General features: G+C 46.5%; 1 protein-coding gene across 1 annotated transcript in view; it reads right to left on the reverse strand.

Moving 5' to 3' along the window:
• The window catches only part of LOC105684749 (kinesin-like protein KIF20B), a 43,473-nt gene extending 20,176 nt beyond the window's left edge, over positions 1-23,297 (reverse strand). Inside the window, exon 1 of the mRNA XM_048650885.1 lies at positions 19,238-23,297. Coding sequence (XP_048506842.1) covers positions 19,238-23,297 — 4,060 coding nt within the window. The remainder of the gene's footprint in view (positions 1-19,237) is intronic.
• Between the last annotated feature and the right edge of the window lie 323 nt (positions 23,298-23,620).

Genomic DNA, 23,620 nt, shown 5'->3' on the forward strand with positions numbered 1-23,620 from the left:
TTTGACTATATGGGTGATCATTATTGTCCAAACATCCGATCGTGGCTTCGAGGAATTTGCCAACAAAGGTCATCCGATGGCACGAGCTGGGTGATCAAAATCCGGTATCAATTTCAACTTTACGATCTTTCAAATAAATCCTCAAATTATGAGGAATTCTGTCGCCTCAGAGTCACAGGCATTGACTGTTCAGTTTTTTCTTAAAATTCTCTGCCTAATGGTTCACACGGCGCAGACGTTCGCCAGTAATGTATCAGCGGCGTTGAGTAGCCATAGCCGTTATAGCACGTCTGGTTAACTTGCCTCGGAAGAATACTTGAGTTGAATTTGTTTGTCTCCTTCTCCTAATCAAAAACGGTAACTCTCCTCAAGTAGCCACCACGAATAAATCCGTCGCTGTGGACTTCTAAAAAAAAAATCTCGACTCGAGTTGCCCCGACTGAACTCGACTCGAATTCGATTCGACCAACGGGGAGAATCGGACGATCGATCCGATGAAAACTTTTCGCTCGGACGAACAATGCGGAGCGATCTTTTTTTTTTTTTTTTTCAAAATTTTGGGCTATAGACCGCGCTTCGGGTCGTCTGGAAACGTCCGTCCTAGACTAAACAGTGTCACAGATTGTGTATACAGGTTATATCCCTATTCATAATAACATTTAGTCAAGGGCCTTCGGTTTATAGTAAGCGATGCATGGCAACTACTCGTCTACACATCCCTTATTTATTTTAACTGATCTCTATCCGAGGACACGTAATGGTTGAGCGGCGATCGGTTATGGTATAATGGTTGAAAATTAGCGACCGGTCCCCAGAACATAGTCTCGGGGAACGAAGGAGAGCGCGATCGTCGAGAATTTGGAACAATCGAGTCAGTTGATATCAAAGGACAAGCAGTCGGGTTTGAAAGTGCGTTCAAGTGGTGGAGATTCGTTTCTTATCTTGTATTTTAGTGTAGACATGTCAGTAACACGTTAGCATAATATGTTTAACATGGGTAGATAGCTCCTATCAACTCGAGTTGTTTGCGTTACACCATAAAGTTAGTTATAAACGGCAGACAGAACTTCATGGTGATTTTGTTGTTTTGTTTTTTTTTTTTTGTTTTTTTTTTTAAATTATGGTGCTCTTATTAGAAATGCATATTTAAGAAACGTTTCTTCTTATCGCGGCGATAAAGAAACTCTGATGGGTGCTTTTAAATACGGTATTACCTCGTACGCATCGGATTTAATAAACTTCTTTCCATCCTACCGTCGCTTGTTTAACTTCACGTTTGTTGAACAAGCAAACCATAAACTTCCAACGTCGTGTTGGCATATCACCGAATTTCTCCTACCAATTTCAAACCACGGACTCGCAATTTCACTCGCGCGCACGGTCCTAAATGATAAATCAACGCACGAGAAAAAAGAAACATAAAATTTGAAAAGAAACGAATTTCTCAAGCCTAATCGCGCTTGTTTCGCGCCGCCAGACGGTGGCGCGTATTTGAAAATAGACGTTCTTTAATTAAACAAACGCTTTTTCTATACCAATACTTCTCTCATCGCCCAGAAACAGGGGAGCTGATGGAAATCATAACGCTCGAACGGGGGGGAGGGTGGTGGGGGGTATTTAAGAGCGATGCGGTACGGGTGGGCGCAATCCACCCTATGTTATGACGTTCACATCCTTTTATCAGGTCGTCTCTTTTCGTCTGGAGTCCTGAACCAAGGATCTTTTTCTCCATCGAGGCACGCAAGGCCTGCTCCGTATCACCGGGACTCCAGGACCACGCAAAGGGTGACACGTGTTTTTAATTTTATGGGTATCCCAAACATCCCTCGGAAGAAGCGTGGCGTGAAAAACCGTTGCCTCGGCCGATCGACTTCCATCCTCGAACGGCTTTCTGGTCTGCTGTTTCACGTTATTTGGTTTCTTTTAATTTCGGATCGGGCGGGGCCTCCGCTCTCGCGATTAAAACGAACGAAACTCGCGTACGTGAGGCGATTTTAACAGGGTCGCATATTATCGTCTTGTTAATGTAAGTCCGCTAGGCAAATTAGGTATTAGCACGAAATCCCAGAGGCTCGCCCCACCGCGGATACGTGTACACGTACGTACGTACATAGAGGACGTACATAGGGCGTTGCAGCGCGGCGACTTATACCCGGAGAAAAATAAATTTTGTCCCCTACGGTCGGGGGCGGGGGGGGCGGGTGGGTACAGGATTAAGAATATAAGCGTTAGAAAAAGGGTGCGACGGAGGTGAGTATAAATTCTAATATGGTAGCGTATTATAATTGTGTGCCTGTTCCGCGGCGTATGAATATGGCCGAGGGCTGTTGCACCGGTGGAACGGGAATACGCAGCCGAGACCAAATTAGCGAGGATCATTATTTATGTGGGTTGACAAAAAGAGGGGTTGAAAACGTCCACTTATCGCCATAACCTCCGCACGGACAAAGGTGTTTTTAGGCAGCTCTCCCGCATCCCTTGACCGCAACTCCCCCCCACCCCTCACCCCTCACCCCTCCCCCACCTTACCCCCTTCCATTACCCACAATATAAGTTTCTGGATCGCGCGTCGTCTGGGCGAAGATCCCGCTACTTTCGTTGTAACTTACACGCGCGTCGACCTACGTTGAATATAAAAGTTGTGTCACTCGACGCTACCGTAAACCGCCTCCGCTCGGTCTCATTAGCTATAAATATTTGTTAAACCGGGCAAAAGGTTCCCATGGAAAGAATCACGAAGGCGGGAAGACGTCGTCGTCTCGTACCTACTACACTCGTGTTCAGTACAGAACTCGTTGATGGGGAGGGGGAGGGGGGAGGGAAAAAGGATCGGCTTCGGTTCCATCCAGACGATAAGAAATGTAAACTGCAATGCAGGAAGCATGGACGACTGTCGAGAGCTTCGCTCGGTACCCAGCAAATTGTCGGCGGCTCGTCAAAGGATCAAAATGTCGAAGATAGCGCGGCGCTGGCCATGTGTTCCGGGCATTCCCTTACCCCTGAGCTACGACCGACCGCCACTTCCTCGACCCGTCGCGTGTATCGGTGCGGGGAGGAATACCCCCCCCCCCCTTCCTCTCTCTCTCTCTCTCTCGCTCTCGCTCGCTCTCACTTGGAAAATTACGAGCGAGTTAATTCCTTCTGAAAAACCGACCGAAACTCCGAAACGTAGCGGGCGTACTCCCGCGATATTGGAAGTCCTGTACCAACAAAGTTCGGGAATTCGTACGAACTTTCCCACTCGTACTTCGGATATTTTTTGAGGACATGTCCCCGTACTTGCGGAACGCGTTCTCCAATTATCAGAAGGTATTCGCACACGTTACGGACGTGAACGGCGATCGGACTGGACGGTAATTGGCACTCGAATCTTTCGGACTAGAATAGCCGATACGCTTCGTGCGATTGTATGAAAAAAAAAAGTCTTATTCGCGAGAAATAAGGGATGATGAATTTGGAAATTGATTCGATGACGTTTGGAATAATTTTCCGCACGAGGAAACAATCGCAGAAATAGCTCCCTTGCAAAAAAAATGATCCCAGCGTATATTTCTAGTGCGTAATGCGCGGAAGTACGTGCAACATTAAATCAAATTCAATTCGCATTCAATACGACAAGGGTGTGTATGGAGTACCACCTGACAAACTCATTGGTCTGATAAATTGAATCATTCGCCGTTCAATTGCTTCGCTATATCCAGTACACCATTATATCGAGATACCTATACGCGGCGAATCTCTCGCCATTGATTTGTTTGTACACACCTATGTATACAAAGATGTACACCAGTGGTGGTAAAACGGTATACAACTATCAATGCGTGTCTCACAGTAGACCGGGACGGCGTCAATATGTCGAAGCCTATTCTGTGCGCGGTATAATAATGCATATATATATATATGTATGTATCTGTCGATTTCTACATTGTGTAACGTTTCGACGCACAGCGCGCGACTACGAGTACACGTACGTAGGCTCCCGCATAGATTCGCATTACGTAGGAAATCGTAACTTGGACTGATTGCGAATTGTACGCTGGTATCGCGCGATCAATCGAGAATACGCCATTCCTGGATAGTGACATAACCGGGAATAAAGCAATCACCGCGTGCCGAGTATAGCATGCATAAAACGCCTGTCTTCTGGTAATCGCGCGGGATGACCCTCGCGTTGCGCCGTAGGGCGAGAAGTCTCGTCGTCGAGAACGAGTGAAAACTGTTCGTAAAACTTCACCCGTCGAATTATCGAAAATTTGCAAAAAAAAAAAAAAAAACCTCCGATCAAGGATTACCCTGATTCGTGGAACACATGCGTTCGCTCTTACGGACCATCGGAGTTGCACGAAGCCGCGGGTGGATGCGACGGTAGTAAACCCCATTCGTTGGAGGGAGAGAGGGCGAGAGCGCAGCGGGGAAAAGGGAGAGGGGAGAGGGGAACGGGGGCATCGAGGCGTCAGCCGTGTGACGCGATTATACGGCACACGATATGTGAAATGGAGCACGGTTCTGTCTCTGGTAATTATGTGTATCTCATCTCGCCCTATACCATTCCGTTCCATCCGTTGCTTGTCGTCCGCTCTGTATACGTGGTATACGTACACACGCCATCCCGTATCTAGACTGTCCCTAGGAGTCGGAGGCAGGTTGGACCGTAGCTATCACGCCCGGAGCAACCAAATGATTCCACGCAACGGTTCGCACGTCCCACACTAGCCGGGGGATGATACTTCGTGCGTGACTCGCGCTGGCCCCCCACGTGTGCATTGCGGAACGTTGTGCAGCGTTATATTGTTGTCCCTCAGAGCGCCGACTCGACGCTACGTACCTCGTATCGCGTCGCATTGGGTTTCGTTGACTAGAATATCGCGTTGTCTCGTAGCGATTCTCTCGACGGAATATCCCCTTCCGTTAAACTTCCGACTGCACCGGTTATACCAACCGTTTGCAAATCGGGCGAGGCTCGACTCTTCGCTACGACCGCCCGCGCCGCGCCGCGCCGCGCCGCCGTATGCAAAGTATCCATTATTCTTATTTCTATCACAGGTGCTCCGATTACAAAATTCATTATACGGCGAAACTGTACGCAACGCTCTCGCATGTCTTCGGGCTACGTTTAAACTAGTTCCTGTTTCCATAGAAATTAAATCCAGTGAAATCCACTCGCCACGCTAAGATGATTTCCAAAGAAACGCGAAGACCGAATGAAACGCGAAACCCTGAACCGCCGGATTTCATTTGAAAATTTTGGATTATCGCGCGGGACTTGTGGCCGCCGTCCGGTCCGACCGGTGGAACGCTCCGAGGGACTCTTTTAGAATTATTCGTTTTCAAGAATTACTCTCGTTAACATTCCGCCGGTTTTTATTGCCGTCGCACATTTCGAGTGCCGGATGCCATTTCGCGTACGATGGAAGTCTTACGGCCCCCGAGTATAAATAAAATTCATTTCCCTTCTCTACGCTGCTTTCTTACAACTCTTCCGGTTTTTTTCGCTCTCTCGATTACCACCGCATTATATGTTGCCGCGGCTTCGCGAACGGTGACGAATTGTTGTCGCGCCTCCGGTTGACACACGAGACGTATGCTGCGGGGCGACGTTGTACACACGGAGACGAGGTGATCGGATAACAGAAAAAAAAAAAAAAACAAAACAAGGAGAAACGGAGGAAACTTTTTCAAGTTTTTCCCGCGACTCGTTCTTTCGTTCGAATTCGTTCGGGATGCGAAATCAGCCTTCGAGCTCGTTTCGATAAGAGTTACGGCGACTCGATCGCTACGAGTAATACCTACGCTACTGTGTGTACGACGCGATCATACCGCGCGGGCATATAAATTTTGCGTATAATACGACGGAACATCGTAGCAGCGCGAATCCGCATTTGTATCGGGGGCACCGAAACAATTGAGAATGACAAGAGCTGCAACATGAGCTAGACATTTTATGGTAGCAATCTGCAACACTCGGTACACACGTAGTGTTCGGCGTATGTGTGTAGATAGTCGAGGTGTAATATGCGTGCGGTCAAAGGTGCAAGTCGCTTGTTCAGGTATTGGTGTAACGATTCGACGCCGGCTACCGTACGTGGCGCCGAGTGCGTGTCGACGATTGTGTGCAACGTGGACGCGTATTGCACAAATCACACGCGTTATTGACTGCTATTGTATTTTCGCCGACAATGTGTTGTCCCCGTATCCCGCGTCCCCGGTGCTCCCCGATTCAAGAATTTCACGATCCTCGATAATTGCTGTTCCCGAAGCCGAATCAACCGCTCGGAATGCCCACCACGCGCGCTCGAACGATACTCTAATTAACAAATACGACAAACCTGTGCTCGCCGCCCGAAAGCGTAGCGGGACAAAGGGAAAAGTTTTTTTATCGAATTCGTCGTTCCTTTAATCTCGTGTACTCGTCGTGTACACGATCGTCGATGATCCTGATCCCCCGAATGAAGAAAAGCGGAGACCGTCGCTCGACGCGAGTTATAATTTCTCAAAGTTGATACGAGATTTATCATCCCTGTTTCGTTATCGCGCCTCATACGACGGTTCGTTCGCGGTCGACGCGCGAATATGTATACATACGTGAGCATGTCGGTGATATCGCGGCGAACACCACCGACGTGTAGCGCGGAGGCGAAATGCTTGGTGAAATTTATACCGGATGTTGGCCACCTAATAACGCCATTGCGTTGCATAAGCGCAAACGGTAGGTATAGAGGTAGGACCGGGTCGTTCGGTGAAAACCACCGCCGAGTTATACATACGACTGGCTGCAATTCCGCCACCCGCGTTAACGCGTGTGTATATATATATAAATAATATGTGGTGCCGTTTCCGATGCCGTGTTTAGTTTATTATCCGGAATCTTTTTTTTCTTTTGTTTTTTTCTACAACCGGACCTCCAACGATCCGAGCCGCCCACACGATCTCCTATGCGCCGCCCGTTCGAGCACAAGTAGTATAAACACCACCGAATTACAGGATATTGTTTTGTGGCCTCGTGTGCAAGTTCTCTCTGTAGCGGAAACTGGGCTTTGCGATAGCGCTGAAAAAATTGATTCTCATTTCGCGAGCGCTTTCAGCAGATCCACGTTACGTATTGAAACGCTGAAAAATTTGAGATCCAGCATACTTCGAAATACCGTTCGATCGACCGTAGACGGATCGATTCGTACTCGATATTTCGGAGGCGGGACGAAACGAATATTTTTATTGTTTCAGCGCCCCTTGAGATCCTGGGATTGTTTTCCTTGGCGTTGGTGGGCCGTATCAAGTACATCGTGAGAGTACAAGGGAAAGGGGACGTCTAGACGACGCACCGTAGTGAAAATGCTAGAGAAAAGATCGGTGCGCGGCACAGGATAAATCAATGTCAAGTGGGTCCCTAACCTGACTCAAACGAACAATTTCGGTCTTTGAAACGTAAAATATCTCGAGGAACTGTCTGTCGTGTGGGCTGCAGGGCTCCTGGACGGTCGGCCCTTCAGGGGTTTCAAGTGTCCCGTCCTTTCCTCGTAACACAATGTTTACGCATTGTCAGCAATCGCGTTGCTGCTGCTGCTGCTGTTGCTGTTGCTTTCGATGTCGTCTGCGCTCCACCGGCTAGAGGAGAAGTGGCGGTGGTCCGCGACACGCACGAGAAAATTATACGGGATTTGTTTAAACTCGTTAGAACTCCCCAAAACTCGAGTTGATGGCTGACGAGGAGATTCGAGTAGTGTTTACGCGCTACCTTGTAAATTAGTCACACCGTACACCCCAGGGTCGTCGTTCTCGGGCTTGGAGGTGGAGGTGTCCCACCTACGGATTCACCTATAATACATAGAAATTTTGAATCCACACTCAAAGCTCTGTCAAACCTTCTGCCATACGAGTTGTACTGTAAATGACAAGGTGAAAGGGATAGCGCGTAGAAGTGGGATCGCATGCGTCGACGTCGACGTGTCCCGTATTTCCCTCACACGGTTCCCATGGCGTTCCGCGGGGTCTTCGAGAACGAAACGTGGAAGACGGCAGCTAAACCGAGAGCGTTGGTTACGTATCGGGTTTGACGCCGCGGTCAATAGACTCATTGTCGTCATCCATCCAGCGTTTCCGAGGAACTCGGAGGGGTGCACTTGATGGCTGTACAGTTGTTCTACACAGTTCGAACGGGGTATAGCGTATACGGAGGGAAAGCCGGCTTAACTATACGGCGTTCTACGGAGCCGGTAGACATCTACGCGAACGGTAGATGGGAGGAGGAGGAGGAGGAGGAGGAAGACGAGAGACGAAAGGGAAGGGCGTCGGAGTCTGGGCGCCAGTCTGCTTGCCAGTCTGGTTGCCACGGGAAATTGGGTTTGGGGCGCCGCTACGGGGACAGTAGGCCACTGGACCACTCGGCTAATATACGCCGGTACAGAGCCGCCGCTTCCCGCTGGATAAAACTAGCAGCGTACGTACGCAGCGGAGATATACATATACGTATGTATACCTACGTGCGTACGTACGCGCGTTTAAGTTGGGGTAGGCCAAGCGCGCCATGTGCACCTCGCGTCTTTCCCATTGTATTTTATCCCGGTTGGTATGCGCGCTGCACTCGAGCCCCGCTCCCTCGAGTTCTGGTTATTTTTTCGGTCTCGTATAATCGGGTCGAGGAGTACGCGAGTATCTTTCGTGAAATGAAACGAATATCCGCCGCACGCGGGCAACGGTAACTACTTCTACGCGTACGAAAGTATAAAAACTTGTTCATATACGCGGGCCGTGAATATCGTACGAACGGGTAGAAAATTATAATTAGTTTTCGCCGTTCTGGATTCGCTTGCCACTCCGTGAGGTGTGAAGTAATAATCGACCGGATGAAATCATCGACGGCTCCGTGAGCTCGAATTATATCGGACAAATCCCGATATCACTCGGCGTAGCGGAGCGTAATTGATCGCGTGGCACATGTCACCGGTGGAGAGCGCGAGAGGAAGCCGTAGCGACTCCGCTCTCCGCACCCTCAGTTCCCCCCTCTTCATACTCGATCGATGCAATTCGCATCGTTGCCATCCCGCTGCAGTAACATAAATTATCGGTCCACCTATATATACCTATATACCTGTATACACGTATAGCGTGTTGTACCCGTGTAGCTTGTTGTTTTTGAGGATCGACTAAATTATGGCTGTTATACCGCAATTATTGTGAATAATTCTCGCGCGTCATAGAACGCGAACTCTCCGTCTCTCTCTCACTCTCTCGCTCTCTCCGCGGTTGAAAAATCCTTTTTGTCGGATCAATTTCTCATCGGGCGGCGTTCGGCGCTGTTTTTCCATCGGGCAATACGACGGGGAGTGCGCGAATAATACGATGAATACGTTCATTCGTGAAAGATACAAATGCGGTTTTCAGTCGGGGTTGCATTTTCAGTTATTGCCGCGGGTAAATCGTTGCGAATTAATCTGTTACCAATTAGTCGAGGCTCTAGAGCCCCCTTTTAATTGCATTCGACGGTGTCAGTGATGACACATTGGCACTGCAAAGGCACATATAGGTACTCCTGACAACCGACGGGTTAGTCACTCGACGCTCCCCGTATGTGTACCGCAACGGTTTTGAAGCGGTGGGTGCGCCAACGCCGCGGCGGCAACGATCATCTCGCGGACGTCGCGACGCTTAACACCGGTGAAAAACACGCGTTCGCATCAACGTATATCGAATCGGAGCAGCACCCTGAACGTCGCCGCATACCTATACCCACCCACCCACCCACCCCTCCGCGTTTCAAGTTTCAGTGAGCGGTGAGTCGCGAGCATTACCGATTCACCAGCCATATAAATGATACGTTCAATCCTATGCCTGAATTATTAAATACAAAACAGCTTGCCACCACCCGCCGTCGTGACTAATGATGTATTTACCGTTTTGAGTCCTCGTCCTGTGTATGCGACCGTGGTTCATTAAAATTTACTCTATCAACCGAGCGTTGACGCATTCAACGTCCGCATAATGAAACGATGTTTCAATAGGGAAAATATTACCTACCTACCTAGAAATAATAGGTGATTGCACTCCGGTGTGCATAGACGAAGAAGAAAATATGCGCACAACGGTGCACGTACCTCTGTAAATAAGTTTTATTTCGGCTATTGTGAATTTTTTTTTTTTTTCTCCTATACTCTTTTTTTTATTTCTATATATATATATATATATATAGGTATACGTATTTATGTGCAAGGGGGGTTCGTAACCGCGGGTCAAAATCCGTCCCACGCGACGAAGAGTTGGCGAGGCGACGCGGTCCCGCCCGGGTTATCGTAAAGTTAATAAAAAAGAGCGAGTTTTGATGGAGATTCGCGAGTTTAATTCGCGGTCGCCATACCGAATGATCGGCGCTCAGCGTACTCTCCCGTACAGGTGTTGAACGGTTTGTTTTATTCAAATTTTTTAATATCCCATATCCTCGCCGGGAGACGTGACAGATAAATCAAAAGTATAAAGTGCACGGGACACAATTTTGGCATATTTATGCTCAACAATTCAGCGATACACAGTATTCACGGTAGCGTAATAGTCGATATTTCCATCAGAAGCATACCTAGGACTCGTCCACGGTTACGCCCACGATACCCGCGACGATGCTTTATGATATTTCGGGGCGGGTTTGACAGCGCCGCGGTGACCAGTTGTTGCTATTTATTCGCACGTTACATCGCTCCGTTATACCGTTACGAGTGTCACCAGGTAATTTGCATCATAAGTGCCGATGTTATCATAACACTCGGTCACATTACGCTCGTTCGCGCCACCCTCTCTGCACCGCCGCATTATAATTTTCGAACAAAAATCCAGAGGACCGCGGGCAGCGCTCCCGTCCAAACTCCCAACGCACAGGTGACACGGTGTATCCGAATTTCTCTCACACCCTCGGAATCCGGGATGAAGCTGATCACGCGTCTTGTTTTTCTTCTTTTCACGCTATTCACTGGTCTTTAGTCGTTTTCAATCATTCCTCGCGTCTCGTTGTATCCGAAACCTGGAGCGGCGGATCTGGATACCCCTTGAATTTCATACCATTTCTAGTCGTACCGACTGAACAACGGTGCACATCGTGCGTTAGGTGTCGGCTGTAATTACTACTAAATAATTTCACTCGACAAGGACCATCGTCCTCCACTATACCTCTACACCGGTCGCATAAATTCCCTTGCTGTTATTTTCCACGTGATAATTCTCCGTCATAAATGTATTCGAATTTCTATTCCAGGATTCGGGACGACGCGATTGTTCGGCGTATTATACACATCTGCAAGACGCAACGGTAACGAGGACCGAAATGAGATCGCGTATACAGAACCCGGTGGGTGGATTCGATCGAAAAAACGAAGCGACTGAATAAATAACCGAACGATAATTCGGGCACTTTTTATTCGGTACTAATTTTTTATGAGGAAGCTTTATCCACCTAGCGATTGTGAGCGCGGGACGCAAATGAACGAGGAAACAAGGGACGAATAAATAAATAACCCCCGGCCTCGGAACTGCCAATAGCAGGTTCGGAACGGACAACAACGTGTAAACACCGCTGCCACCGGTATCATAATATTTCGAGTGAATTTGAACATAGCGAACCCGCATGCGGAGAACGAGCTGACGGCGAATGAGCGAGAGGGTCGACGATCCCGTTGACACCGGAGTAAGCGAGACAACCGAATCGAGGCACTCGGCTAACCCGCGAGCCGGCAAGTGACACCAAACAAATTTGCGTGCACTCCGGAGGCTTGTACAGATGGGGCCAAAAATTTTTGACTCTCGGTGTGGAATTCCAGGCGTGAAGGATCGACGGAAAGAGGATCGACGGAACTCGAGAGAAGAACCTTTTCAACGAATCATTCGATCGACGGAGTTTCAAAGATTTGATTCCGTAGGATCGACGCGAATAGAAATCGCGCATTCGACGTTCGTCTGCACCGAACCTTCGGCGTATCTCGCGATGAGATATTCGGATTTTCAGCTAATCAAGGATAAGAGAAGAGGAGTAGCGAATTTATTCGCAAAACAAAGCAAAGGCGCGTTTGAATCGACGATTTGTTGAAATTTATCAGCCGCTGCTCGCAATTAGGCAAATAAGCAGGCCAACGGAATAGAAACGGAAAGGATGCTCCGTCGGAATGGAAAGTGGGGTGCAGGAAAGGGCATAACGACAAACAATTTCTCTCTCAACGGCAACGAAGTTTCATTTCATTTGTTCATCCCTCGAATTTTACCCCCTACCACCCCATCTCTCGCCCCGCTCTTCCTCCTCCTCGTCCCACTTATCCGAAACTCCCTCTAATTTGGTACCATCCATGCCGCGCCGTGTCTATCACCCGAACCCCCCCCGCCCCTCCTCATCTCTTCTATCAACACCGTATCGTTCGCCGTACGATTCCCACGCCAAACACCGCAGATTTCTACCTACGTCGCGAACCGCCAATTGTTGGCTACTTTACGTCAACTTGAAACCTTTCTTTTCACGAAATCAATTAATTTATCAATTGGTGTGCGCGATAAACCCTCTGGTTTCATGACGGGTTCCAGCTATCGGATGCGTCGTGTATCTCAAGCGATCTAAAGTACATTTAACGACCGAACGTCGCGTCTGTAATAACATGTCAGATTATATTACCAATAATAATTCCCTTTTTTGTTCACTAAATTGTCTCGCTTGAGACCACCGGACAACGACCCGCGTACCGCGATTAAGATGAAAGATTTCAATTCGTGGAATGAAAATCGTCGATCAATTTAACAATTGGCCAGGAAATTCCGTCGTAATTATGGACGGTAGCAATTCAACGCCGCGTCCCACGCGTAATACCGGTGAAATTAATCGACGTTTTCCAGCGGATTTCTAAACACGTCGAGCCTGTCGCCCTCCGATGCACATCTCGTTCACTCGTAACGCTCATCCCTCACTCTTTTATACTCCTGTCATTGCACTCCGTGCTATTCATTTCCGGACTGGTGCGTACGATCGCGTGCGCGATATCAGCGAGTAAGCGCGGTACGAAGTCGATTCGACTCGACTCTTCGTTCGGTGGATTATTTCCCTCTTTATTTTTCTCCTCGTAATTCCGAGACGCGATCGGGCATCGGAGTCGAGTCTTGAAAACTGTGCACGAAAATCGCTTCGGAGCTACGGGCACGGCAGGCTGCATGGGAAATAGTTTGAAGCGAATAAAACGAGTGCGAGTCGGTTTTTGTACGGGACGGATCATTCGGTATTTTCGTTCGCATATTCTACATTGCCGCTTCGTTGCACCGGGAACTTATTACGAGCCTGTCGGCGCTTTATGCCCTCACAATCGTAAGATCGTGAGCAATACTTTTTTTTTTTTCTTATTTTTCTCCTCATTTCTTCAACTGTTTTTTACTTTATCGTACTTTATCCCGGTAAGGCGGTTAAACTCAGAAGAAGTGCAATTGATGCGGCTTGCGACTGAGATATAATATACACTTCGCCGCTAGCCAACCGGAGCGACGAACAGTGGGAAGTGAATAATTAGTCACGCAGATTCGCGAGTCTCTTACAAATGTGTTTGTATTTCCCCAACCGAGTGTAACACATCGATACTTATTTCTACCAATTTTCAACCATTTTTACGGGCTAGTTTACTCGCTCGTCGTCACTTGCTCGTTATTAACCACGCCAGCTGCGGTTCTTCGGTGAATAATTCATGAAGTTTTTATCCTTCGATGCAACCATTTTTATTACCTGAATCGTAAATGTCACGGTTATGAAGCTCGCGCGATTTTATGGAAATCTATAAGCACGACGTCCCGGAATACTTTTATTAATATTATACCGCGACGCCACCTGATTGAAATTATTCATTCGATCGAGCAAATTGACCTGACGAAATCAAACGTGAAATGTTTGAAAGAAGAAGGAAAAAAAAAAGGAAAAAAAAGGCTATCGAGAAAATGCTAAAACGTCATTCGATGCTTGTAAAAGAATAAATTTCAGAACAAAAAGGTTGAAGTTTTCCTCTTTTCTTTTTTTTTTTTTTTTTTGGCTACAAAGAGGAGAAGGAAACGGCCATCGACGAGGTTAACTCGAGAAGGTCGGGAAAAACTCCCTCGGGCTTTTCGCAGGCAGCCGAAGAAATGTCGGTGAATCAAACGAAGGCTATTGAAAATCGCTCACTTATGAAGACGAGGCCGGATTCTTGGTTTCTCCTCGCATATACCTACGTACGATAATCTACATAGATACGTATGTATATATATATATGTATATTTAGAAACGTAGAAGGTGGATGTTGCACGGATGGTTCGTCTACCGGGAAAACGTGTGCATAACAAGACACACGACGCCGCGAAGTGGCTTCTCGTTGAGTGGCTATTGAGATGCTCAGCCCTGAAGCTCGGCGTGCGGCATAGATATTGGAGGCAATGAGGCGGGCCACTTTTAACAAGACGACTCCACTCCAAGCCGCCCGATATCCCCGATGTTCCGTTGTTATAGAATCCTATAAAATTATTACGAACCACCCCTACGGTTCCCCGTGACGTCACTGATCCCAATTTACAAACGAGACAAGCTTTCTGGCCCACAGCTTGTCAACCGAATAAAAAACCACCTACCCCTGTACATACCTATACATATACATACACTCGTTATACGATGAGTTTGATGGTTGCATATCCTGGCGCCCCTCTTCGCGGTTCTTTGACTCTGGATATCATTCGTTACACGAGGATATAATACGTACATGTATGTACTTATTTTTACAGTCGAATGTAGGGAGATAAGTGCGGTAAAAGCTTACGCCTTCCTAATCTATCGATCGGGAAATTTGTGGCGGGGAATGATTCATATTTCCGAAAAAATAAAAGGAAACAAATAGCGAATGGAAAGACTTCTCGGACCGTGCAAGGGTCGATCCCGCATACTCCGTTAAAGAAACGGATTTCCCGACCGCGGGGAGGTGTGCAGGACGTACGGTTATACATATATAGGTATAGGTATCCGCGGTGGCCCCGGGCGACCAACGCGCGTTCCCTCGACACAACTTACTACGATTTTATTCGTTTTTACGTATGGCACGGAATACGATAAGAAAATACCCGCGATATTTTACCTTTTTATACGACCGTTATGCCTTGAGGTGTTGGCCAGCTGCTCTTCCCGGCTGGGAATATCAACTATAGGGATTTCACGTATGCGACTGATATGCGAAATAAGTAGCCTCGAGCGGCAGCGCGCGCCTAGCTTCCTTCCGTACCATTTTATTGACCGGGATTTCTACTTATTTTCACCCACCCCGTTGGTCTAGCTTTCAGAATCCCATTTGAAATGATACGCTCTCCGTTCTTGGAAATTATTACCTACGGTTTATGACGCGTCTGTAACTCGAGACGAACGTATCTGCTCGAAGTTACCGGAATTAGTTTAATTCTGCGAAAAGTTCGTTCCGTCACGTTTCGAATCACCTGAAACTGCGTCAGTTCGAAACTATGGGATGATTATTTACCTGGCCTGACGCCAGTCCGACTACACCCCTAGAATTTTCTGAATCAACAAATTCTGAAATTCGACGGATGCGGAAGCGTGGAAAAAAAAAATCGATGGAAATCGATACGATCGGCAAATGCAACCGATATCTCGTTTACTCAACTGCGAGCTGTAACGATTCTTATTGTTTCGTGGAATAACGTCAACGCCGTTGCAATGGTACGATTGTAGAACGGAGAACAGTCACAAAGACCGAATAGACCGAATGAACGGTCTGAATCCGAGATTGTTTCAGTTTTCTCACTCGTACAAGAAATACATGCAGCATCCCGTCAGATTCCGTAGTGCAGCGGGACCTCCGGTCCTTTGCGAATCCCTTACCCAGACTGCGGAGCGATTCGGAGATACTGCCAGCATCTCCGTTTGAATCGCATTACGTATTATTGCTTATTGTTCGCCAGTCGCTCGGCTGTTGCACCCCAATCTACAGCCGTACTTTCCACCACCGCGCCATCCCCTTTTCCAAGCGAATGCAACTTGTTCGCTAATTCTTGCAGATATTTACACAGTGGTTGCCAAATCCGAGTCACTTTCATCCGATATCTCTGCGACACTCACACTTTCAATAACGCTCTCGATATAACGGATTAGGAAAATCGGAACTCGAGGTTATCTCCGTTCATTGGAGACGAATTTTTACTCAATCTTTCCCGAGTCATTGAACTCTTTTGCGACTCGGTTCAGAACGAGGTTCAGGATAAATAATCTTATACGTACCGAACCAACTTGAGCGTCACTGCGACGTTATATTACGTCACCTTAATTTTCTAGCCCTTCCAGCAAAATGGAACAGGAATTGCAACTGACCTATCCTAGTTCCGCGATGGAATATGGTTCTCAGATATATTTGAGTCTGAAGAAAATAACCTTCAACCTATTCAAAATCGATCTTAAAGCTAAACGGTATTTGTGACGAAATCACATCGCTCGAACGTTTTGCGAATCGAGTGTAAGCTCGTACACCATTAGCCTGTAAAGAAAATTTATATTTCATGATAATTGGGATAATTTCTGGTAAAACTAATATCAGTTACCAATGGTGTATCAAATGAGGAAAATGCGGGTGTACGGAATACGGGAAGATTCGGAGTTTGAGTGGATAGGTAACGGCATCGGGGAAAGACAGGGCTAGAATATTTGACTTGACGTGAAGATTCCAGGGGAAATTTCAAGAAAATGCCACCGGTCTAAATCAGGGGGTAAATGACACGCGAAATATAATCCATAGCTTCGCCCAAACTCCTGAATGTACATTGGACCCCTTTATTCTGATAATATAACTCCTTACGTTCTCTCCGTCTACGTCAATCTCACGGACCCCCCGTCTTTGTCGCGTTCAAATTGTGCGTAACTATGACAATAGTTCGGTCGAATTGGAGGAATTAATGAAAGCCGGAGAGAACTGAAGGCTGAGGGCCTCCCCACGTAGATTCCACCATTGTCGCGGGAGGAGCAGCTAATCGTGACAAATACTGATCCGGGATTGCCAAATTATAAACTAATGTCTCGCGCAAACTTTGCCGAATGGAACCCCTGCCACCCCTTCCTGCCTTCTCGCGCCATCGCCCCGACTCTCTTACGGCCTTCGCTCTTCAAACCTGGAGAACACTTATGAAACCTAGGGACGAATCGCTTCTAATAGAATAGCCCGGAAAACGGAATATCTCTTCAGCGTCTTTCTCTTATTAGTTGTCCTCAACTTCGCAATGTCTGTCAAATTATAATTCGGCGATGGAAAATCCGAAAGCGGTCCCTCCCTTCGCGTGGTTTACACGTATATAACGCGTTCCACGGTAGTAGTGAAACGAGCAACGCGATGTTCGCGTCCAATTGACGTATCCGTCGACGAAGCGGACGCGCGTCGTAATAAGTAAAGGTTCGTCAACCGTGTCTCGGCGATAACTTTCGTCGGCCTTGACGCGGCGAGCCGGGGCTCGAAGGTCACCCAGCGGATGGGTTTCTGGCATCGGTGGGCGATTGAGGTAAAACAGCCGCCCTGCCGCACACAGAAACCGGCGATACCCGGGAGTTCTGGCCGGGAAGTGAGGCAAGGAAATTGGATGATATTTCCCGCAACGATCAAATCTTATTGCCAATTGAAAGAGGAAAGTTCGCGGTACATTTGCCGCGCGGAATCACCAGCCTCCAGAGGTGAGTCGGCGAAAATGCCCTTCGAGATCCACCCTTGAGAAAACCGCTAGCCGCTAGCTACCACCCCAATAATGAGCATGTGGCGCTGCTCGATTGAATGGCGAAGAAAAACAAACCGAGGAAATTGCAACTGACCTAAGAATCCACGTAGTAGAAGCTGATTGCGTCCGAAGGTGGTCCAAAGAAACTGTCGTTGTATCTACCGACTGACGTTAACAGCCCCCCGAATTGTAGTTTTTACATCGATTCCGAAAACAATGTTTCCGGCTGCAGTCGGCGAGCAAATTGTTGTCTTGCCTTTTTTTTTTTTTTTTTTCTACGGTTTCATCGAATGCGAGTATTAGATTGCAGCACACGAAGTTCCCCCTATCGATTACCGATATTATTGGTTTTCCGACCACTACCCCTCCTGACACTGATCGTATAACTGCAAGGCCGAATGTGGTTTCGATGTTTGTTATAATAACAGCTCGTAGCACCCCCTCGCTAACCGGATAGCTGATGCGGGGGCCGAACAGGGATGGGATTTTATTGGCAATATGCTATCATTTCTGATATTAGAGGTCGGTGACGCTCTTAGTCTCATTACGTCGCGATGGTCCTACGTGATCTTCGGCACACGAGTGCATGGCCCTCTCTTTATGACTTCTGATCGAAAATTACTGCTGAGTGTATTGCCACGGAGATGTCTCTGCGATATTTTATCACACATAGATACATCGAGTAGTCGGAGAATCGACGAATCCAAGCGCGGCAGCGTGCAATATTTTGTAGGGATTGCAATTTATTTTTACACAAAGAAAAGATTTTTTTTTTTTGTCAAAAAACTGTCGATAAAACACTTGAATCAATGGGACAAGTTTAAAATAATACAAGTGTTTCACAGTCGAAAGTGAACGATAATTGAAAGCTTATCATGAGATTTTGGTATACAACTTGGAGTTGTGGTAATTAACAAATTGAATGGCAATTTTAGATTTGAATTTGAAACCGATGAAGAATCGTTTCTCGTTTCTATTATCACCGGAATTTAGCCGATTGAAGAATATCAAGTGTCACAATTCAAACACTCAATGTGGACGTTGGAACGGGGAGGAGATTAAGAGGCTGACGGGTTTCTTGCTACATACTACGGTCTCTTTCTTCGGCTTCGCGTCGATTCAGACTTTGTTTTTCCAGATCAGTGATCTCGTGTTTCTTAACGCCGTTTTCGATTGCATCAACGATTCCGGCATGAACGGATCGAATAAAAAAGTGGCATGGTGTTCCAAAGAAGAAAGAAAACTGTATTGCTCGGTTTCCCACTTCATTTACAGTCAAACAAGCTCCAGATTATCGCTGCATTTTGTCGTTGGAAAGTTTTCGAAATCTGAAGCCTGCTCACAAATTATCGAACATGAATCACAAATTGGTTTATTTAAATTGCAACAAATTGTATAACATAACTTACAATCACTTCAACATACTGGTAACGCCGCTAAACTTTTCCAATCGCATAAGCAATGGCAACAAAAATTATCAACAAAATTTCATGTGGACTCAAAATACTATGTACCTCACGTACGGGCTCTGAATTCGCGCAACCCCCGCCCGGATTGGCGAACAATTTTTTTTTAGACATCAGAGATTTTTTGTTCGCAATCGGGGAGTCAGAGGAAGACGTAGGATCTGGACAAGGGGGTCCTAGTGGGGTCGATTTGGTGTCCGAGTTTTTGTCTCCTTCTTGTAAGGTTGGAGTCGATGCTGCGAGGAGATCAATCGTCGAAGGCGAGGTAACTTCACTTAGGGAGTGAATGCTTTCCAATCGCGCATTCAGAGAAGCACTAAATCCTGAATGATCTTCGAGTTTTTCTTCATCATGAATTTCTCGAAGTAGATTTTCTAATTTTTCCATACTCTGGTCATCGGATTCCAAGGCAATCAGTGACTGACTTTTATCAAGTGCAGCTATTTTTGATTCATCCCCTAAATTGTCATTTGGACTAGAAGTCGAATTCATATTCTCTCGCTCTCTAATCGGCCAATTTTCTATTTGGCTCCCCAGGATAGAAATTTCTTCGACGTTCTCATTTAATTGTCTATGATGACTATCTTCTTTTTCCTGCCATTTCGTCCAAGTCTTTTCGAAGTCGGTTATTTTCAGTTTCAACTCGTTCAACGATTCCATCTGCATTTTCAGCGTGTTGCCCACGTTCGTTTTTCCGCATTGAGACTCGTCACTTTGTTCCTTTGATTCGGAAACTTCCGTTTCCAATTTTTCAATCTCCATTTCGTGCTCCATCAACCATTTCATAACTGCTGCTAGATTTGGATCTGTCAACTGCTTTTCGAGACTCGACACTTTGTCGCTCAACGATTTCAAATCAAACTTTTCGTCGTCATTCCTGATCTTTGACGCTTCATGTGAAGTCTTTGAATTTCCATCGTACTCGTCAACCTTTGAGTCCATGATAATTTTTGGAAATTGCGACTCACCTTCGAATTCGTTCATACCTGCTGAACGAGGTTCTGCTTCTGTTGATTCGAGATCCCTGTTGCATTTTTTATTCCGGACCTCACTGTCACCATCGCTATCATCAGCAGCAACGTCTGCGATTTCTGATTCGGCGTTCTCCATTTCTGTGAAGAGTTGCTGATAACGAATATTTTTACAGAGACTACGAGTCATCAATTTTTCATTCTCAGGCTCCGAATTCACCAACTGTTCATCGTTGGAACTTGTGAGGAAATTTTTACTTTCATTTTCCGGTCCTTGATTTAACGAGTCTCCATTATTATCCGAAGATTGATTTTGACTAGTGACGGTAAGAGCGATACCCGAATCGTTAATCGCACTTGAGTCATTGGTTTTGATGCTAGTGTGATCAATTTCGTTGACGGATCGCTCGGTTTCGAACACATTTGTCGCGTCTTGCACTTGGACACTGCTGCGATTTTGCGAATCGCTATTTTCGCGTCGATTTTCGAACGGGGATTCACCTTTAATCGGCGAATTCTCCGATTCGACATTCGTTATTTCTGGAGCAGCATTTTTACTCACGTTTTCGTGGTGATGGTAATGATCATTTGAATCGTAACGGGCACGAGTGCAACGAATTTCATGCAATTTATTCAAATCTTCCACCGCACCCATCAAGTTGAGCCTGATAAATTCAGATTCCTTTAATTCCGCCTCAGCAGTTTCTGCTCTCTTTTCGAACTCAACTAATTGCTTACTTTGCCGTTCCAACTTCTCGGTCAATTGTTCAATCTCCTTTGCTTGTTCCGCCAAGCATATGCTAGACTGGTCGAGCTGCTCTTCGAGGTCTTCGATTTTCTCCGCGTTTTCTATCAAAGTTGCATTAGCTTCTTTCAATTGCTCCTCCATCTGTCCAGCGTCCGAAGTAATCCTGATGTACTCCTCTTTAGCTTCATTCAAAAATTCTTTGAGGTTTTTAATGCGTTCTTCCCGGCTAGTTAGTTGCCTTTTCAATTCCTCCGTGAAATGCGCTCCGTTCTCCTTCGAACGAAAATCAGTTTCAGCCGCCTCCAACATTTTTTTAACGCCTATCATTTCCTCCTTCACAAGTGACAGTTCGAAGACAGCTTTATTCTTCTCTGCAATCGCATTCTCCCTCGCCGATCTCAGCTCTTTGATCGTCTCCTTAGCTACAACAATTCTCGCAGTCAAATTCGAATTTTCATCTTCCATTTTCCGGATATCGGCTTCCCTGTCGTCAACGGCATCTCCGTCATCCCAACGCCTGCGCTTTCTGCTATTCAGGCGATTCAGTTTTTCTTTGTAGAAATTTTCTACTTGGCTCACCGACCAGGCGAGAAGGTGTTCTTGTTGTTCCTCCGCGTCCTTCGAACGGCTCCTCCAGCTCGCCTCCAAATCGTTTATCAACCCGGTGTAGGTATTGGCCATCTCTTCGCGAATTTCAAGGTCCTTCTGCATCACGGACCCCTCCAGTTTCGCGTGATCTTCCGTCAATTTTTCATACTCTGCGAACAATTCGTCGTAACACTCGCGCAATACGTAGTCGGATTTTTTCAGCTTTTCGTGGTCGATTTCATGCGATAAATCCTCTGCAGCCGCACGATCCCAATCGGTGACCGTTTCCACGCTTCGCGAAACGACCCTCGAAAATCTGGACATGAACTTTTTATTTCTCACGTCTCTGAGAGGTTCGACGAAGATTCTTTTGGCGATCGCCGAAGAGTTAAGCACGTTTTGCGTCTCGGCGTAAAGAATCGGAACCGGATTCACGTTGACGATCAGAGTCATCTGTTCCTTTCCGGAAAGAGCCTTTTGAAATAAACGCGTCAATTTCGATTCCCGGAATGGACCGACCGGTTCTGATTTCTGATGTCTTATGCTTTGACCTTCCCAGATGGACTTCAAACATCTGCCCAGTACCAATAAGCTGGTGTTTATATTCTGCGTCTCTTTGAGTCGATCTCCGATATTCGCCATCGTCTTCAAACGTCCGGAGCCTGCCAGATCGCAGAAAGATAACGAACTCACCTCAACTTCATCGGGTGCGGTCTCTGCGTAATACTTGAGTAGTTTAATCGTAAAAATACAGTGGGAACGAGAGCTTCGGGAATTGAGCGTCGTTGCAGCGATTCTCGATCTGTACTGTCCAGCCAATAAAACCTGATACGCCTCATCCTCCGAGCTGACGTAGACCATTCTCAAGTCTTTGATAAATATCTTGCCTCGTTTGTCCGTCACCATTTTTAACGGTACCCTTTTCTTGTGGCATTCCGTCGATAGCAAATCGTATATAGCGTCGTTGTATATCTCGGCAAATGAAATCCAAACTGTATAAATAACGTCATCCATTTTTTCACCTGATACGGAATCTTGTGGTCCGTCTTCTCGCATTTTTCTGAAAGCATTGAGAAATTCCGTATTTTCCGTAGATTCAAACGAGCTCATCAGCTTGTCTCTTATCTCCAATTCGCGTAATCGTTCCTTAGAGCTCAGACTGATAACGTTATTTTGGTAAATTGGTTTGAACCAAGGTACCGTCAGTGTCGAATTCACCTTTCGAAATATAAAGTTTATGCTCAAGGGAATGATTCCCAGTGCTACCGGCTCTCCGTGTAAGGTGTAGGATTTCCCGGCATTGGAAGTTCCGTAGCTCATCACAGTCGAGCTTTGCCCCGCCAAGAAATCTTGGATTTGATGCACGATGGCTTCGTTGAACAAATCAATTTGTGAGGTATCCGGTCCGAAAGTATTCGTGAAAGTAAACGTTCTGCAGACAGCTTCGCTGGTCTTGAGGAACTTCGGGGATCTGGTTGTCGTATCAGTCGGAGGTAATTTTGTCATTAGTGTCGTAGAATTCACTATCGTGTAAGCACACTCTTGTTCCCTTGTCAGGTCGATGTTGGATGGAAAGGGTTTTAATCTAAGGTAGACTTTCATCGTCTGTAACGGTGATACCGACACCGAAGTAAACGTCCGCGCGGAATTTTTTTCAGACGCAGCGTATTCGACCTCGTGTTTTACATCCGGCAGAATTGTATCCGGATCGGGGTCGGTGGGAAGTGAAGATTCGTCGATTCGGTCCTGGGAATCGTTTTCCCTTTTTTGACTCGTTGTAACCGAGCTCACCTCTTCGACTTTCATGTTGACTGATCAGGTATCGCACGGGTGAGTATGTATGAAAATCTGTATTTTTTACCTTTTTTTTTCTTTGTTTCCCTTTCGTAGGCCACAATTTTTTGAAACTTCAATACACTGCTTTGAAATCACTGACGAGTAATGAGCACGTTCATTATTTGTTAGAATATTATGATCTGATTTCTCAATTCACTGATTTGTTGACAATCGACAAAGGAATCACTCTATGTATTAATAACTATTCGGGATCAGTTCTCCCGAAGTTCTTCGGATGAATTTTGATTCAATTTTGGGCTGAGCGTCACATATTACTGGAAAAAGTTATCGCC

The sequence above is a fragment of the Athalia rosae genome, chromosome 2 (assembly GCF_917208135.1).
Source record: "Athalia rosae chromosome 2, iyAthRosa1.1, whole genome shotgun sequence".
NCBI classification, from domain to species: domain Eukaryota; kingdom Metazoa; phylum Arthropoda; class Insecta; order Hymenoptera; family Athaliidae; genus Athalia; species Athalia rosae.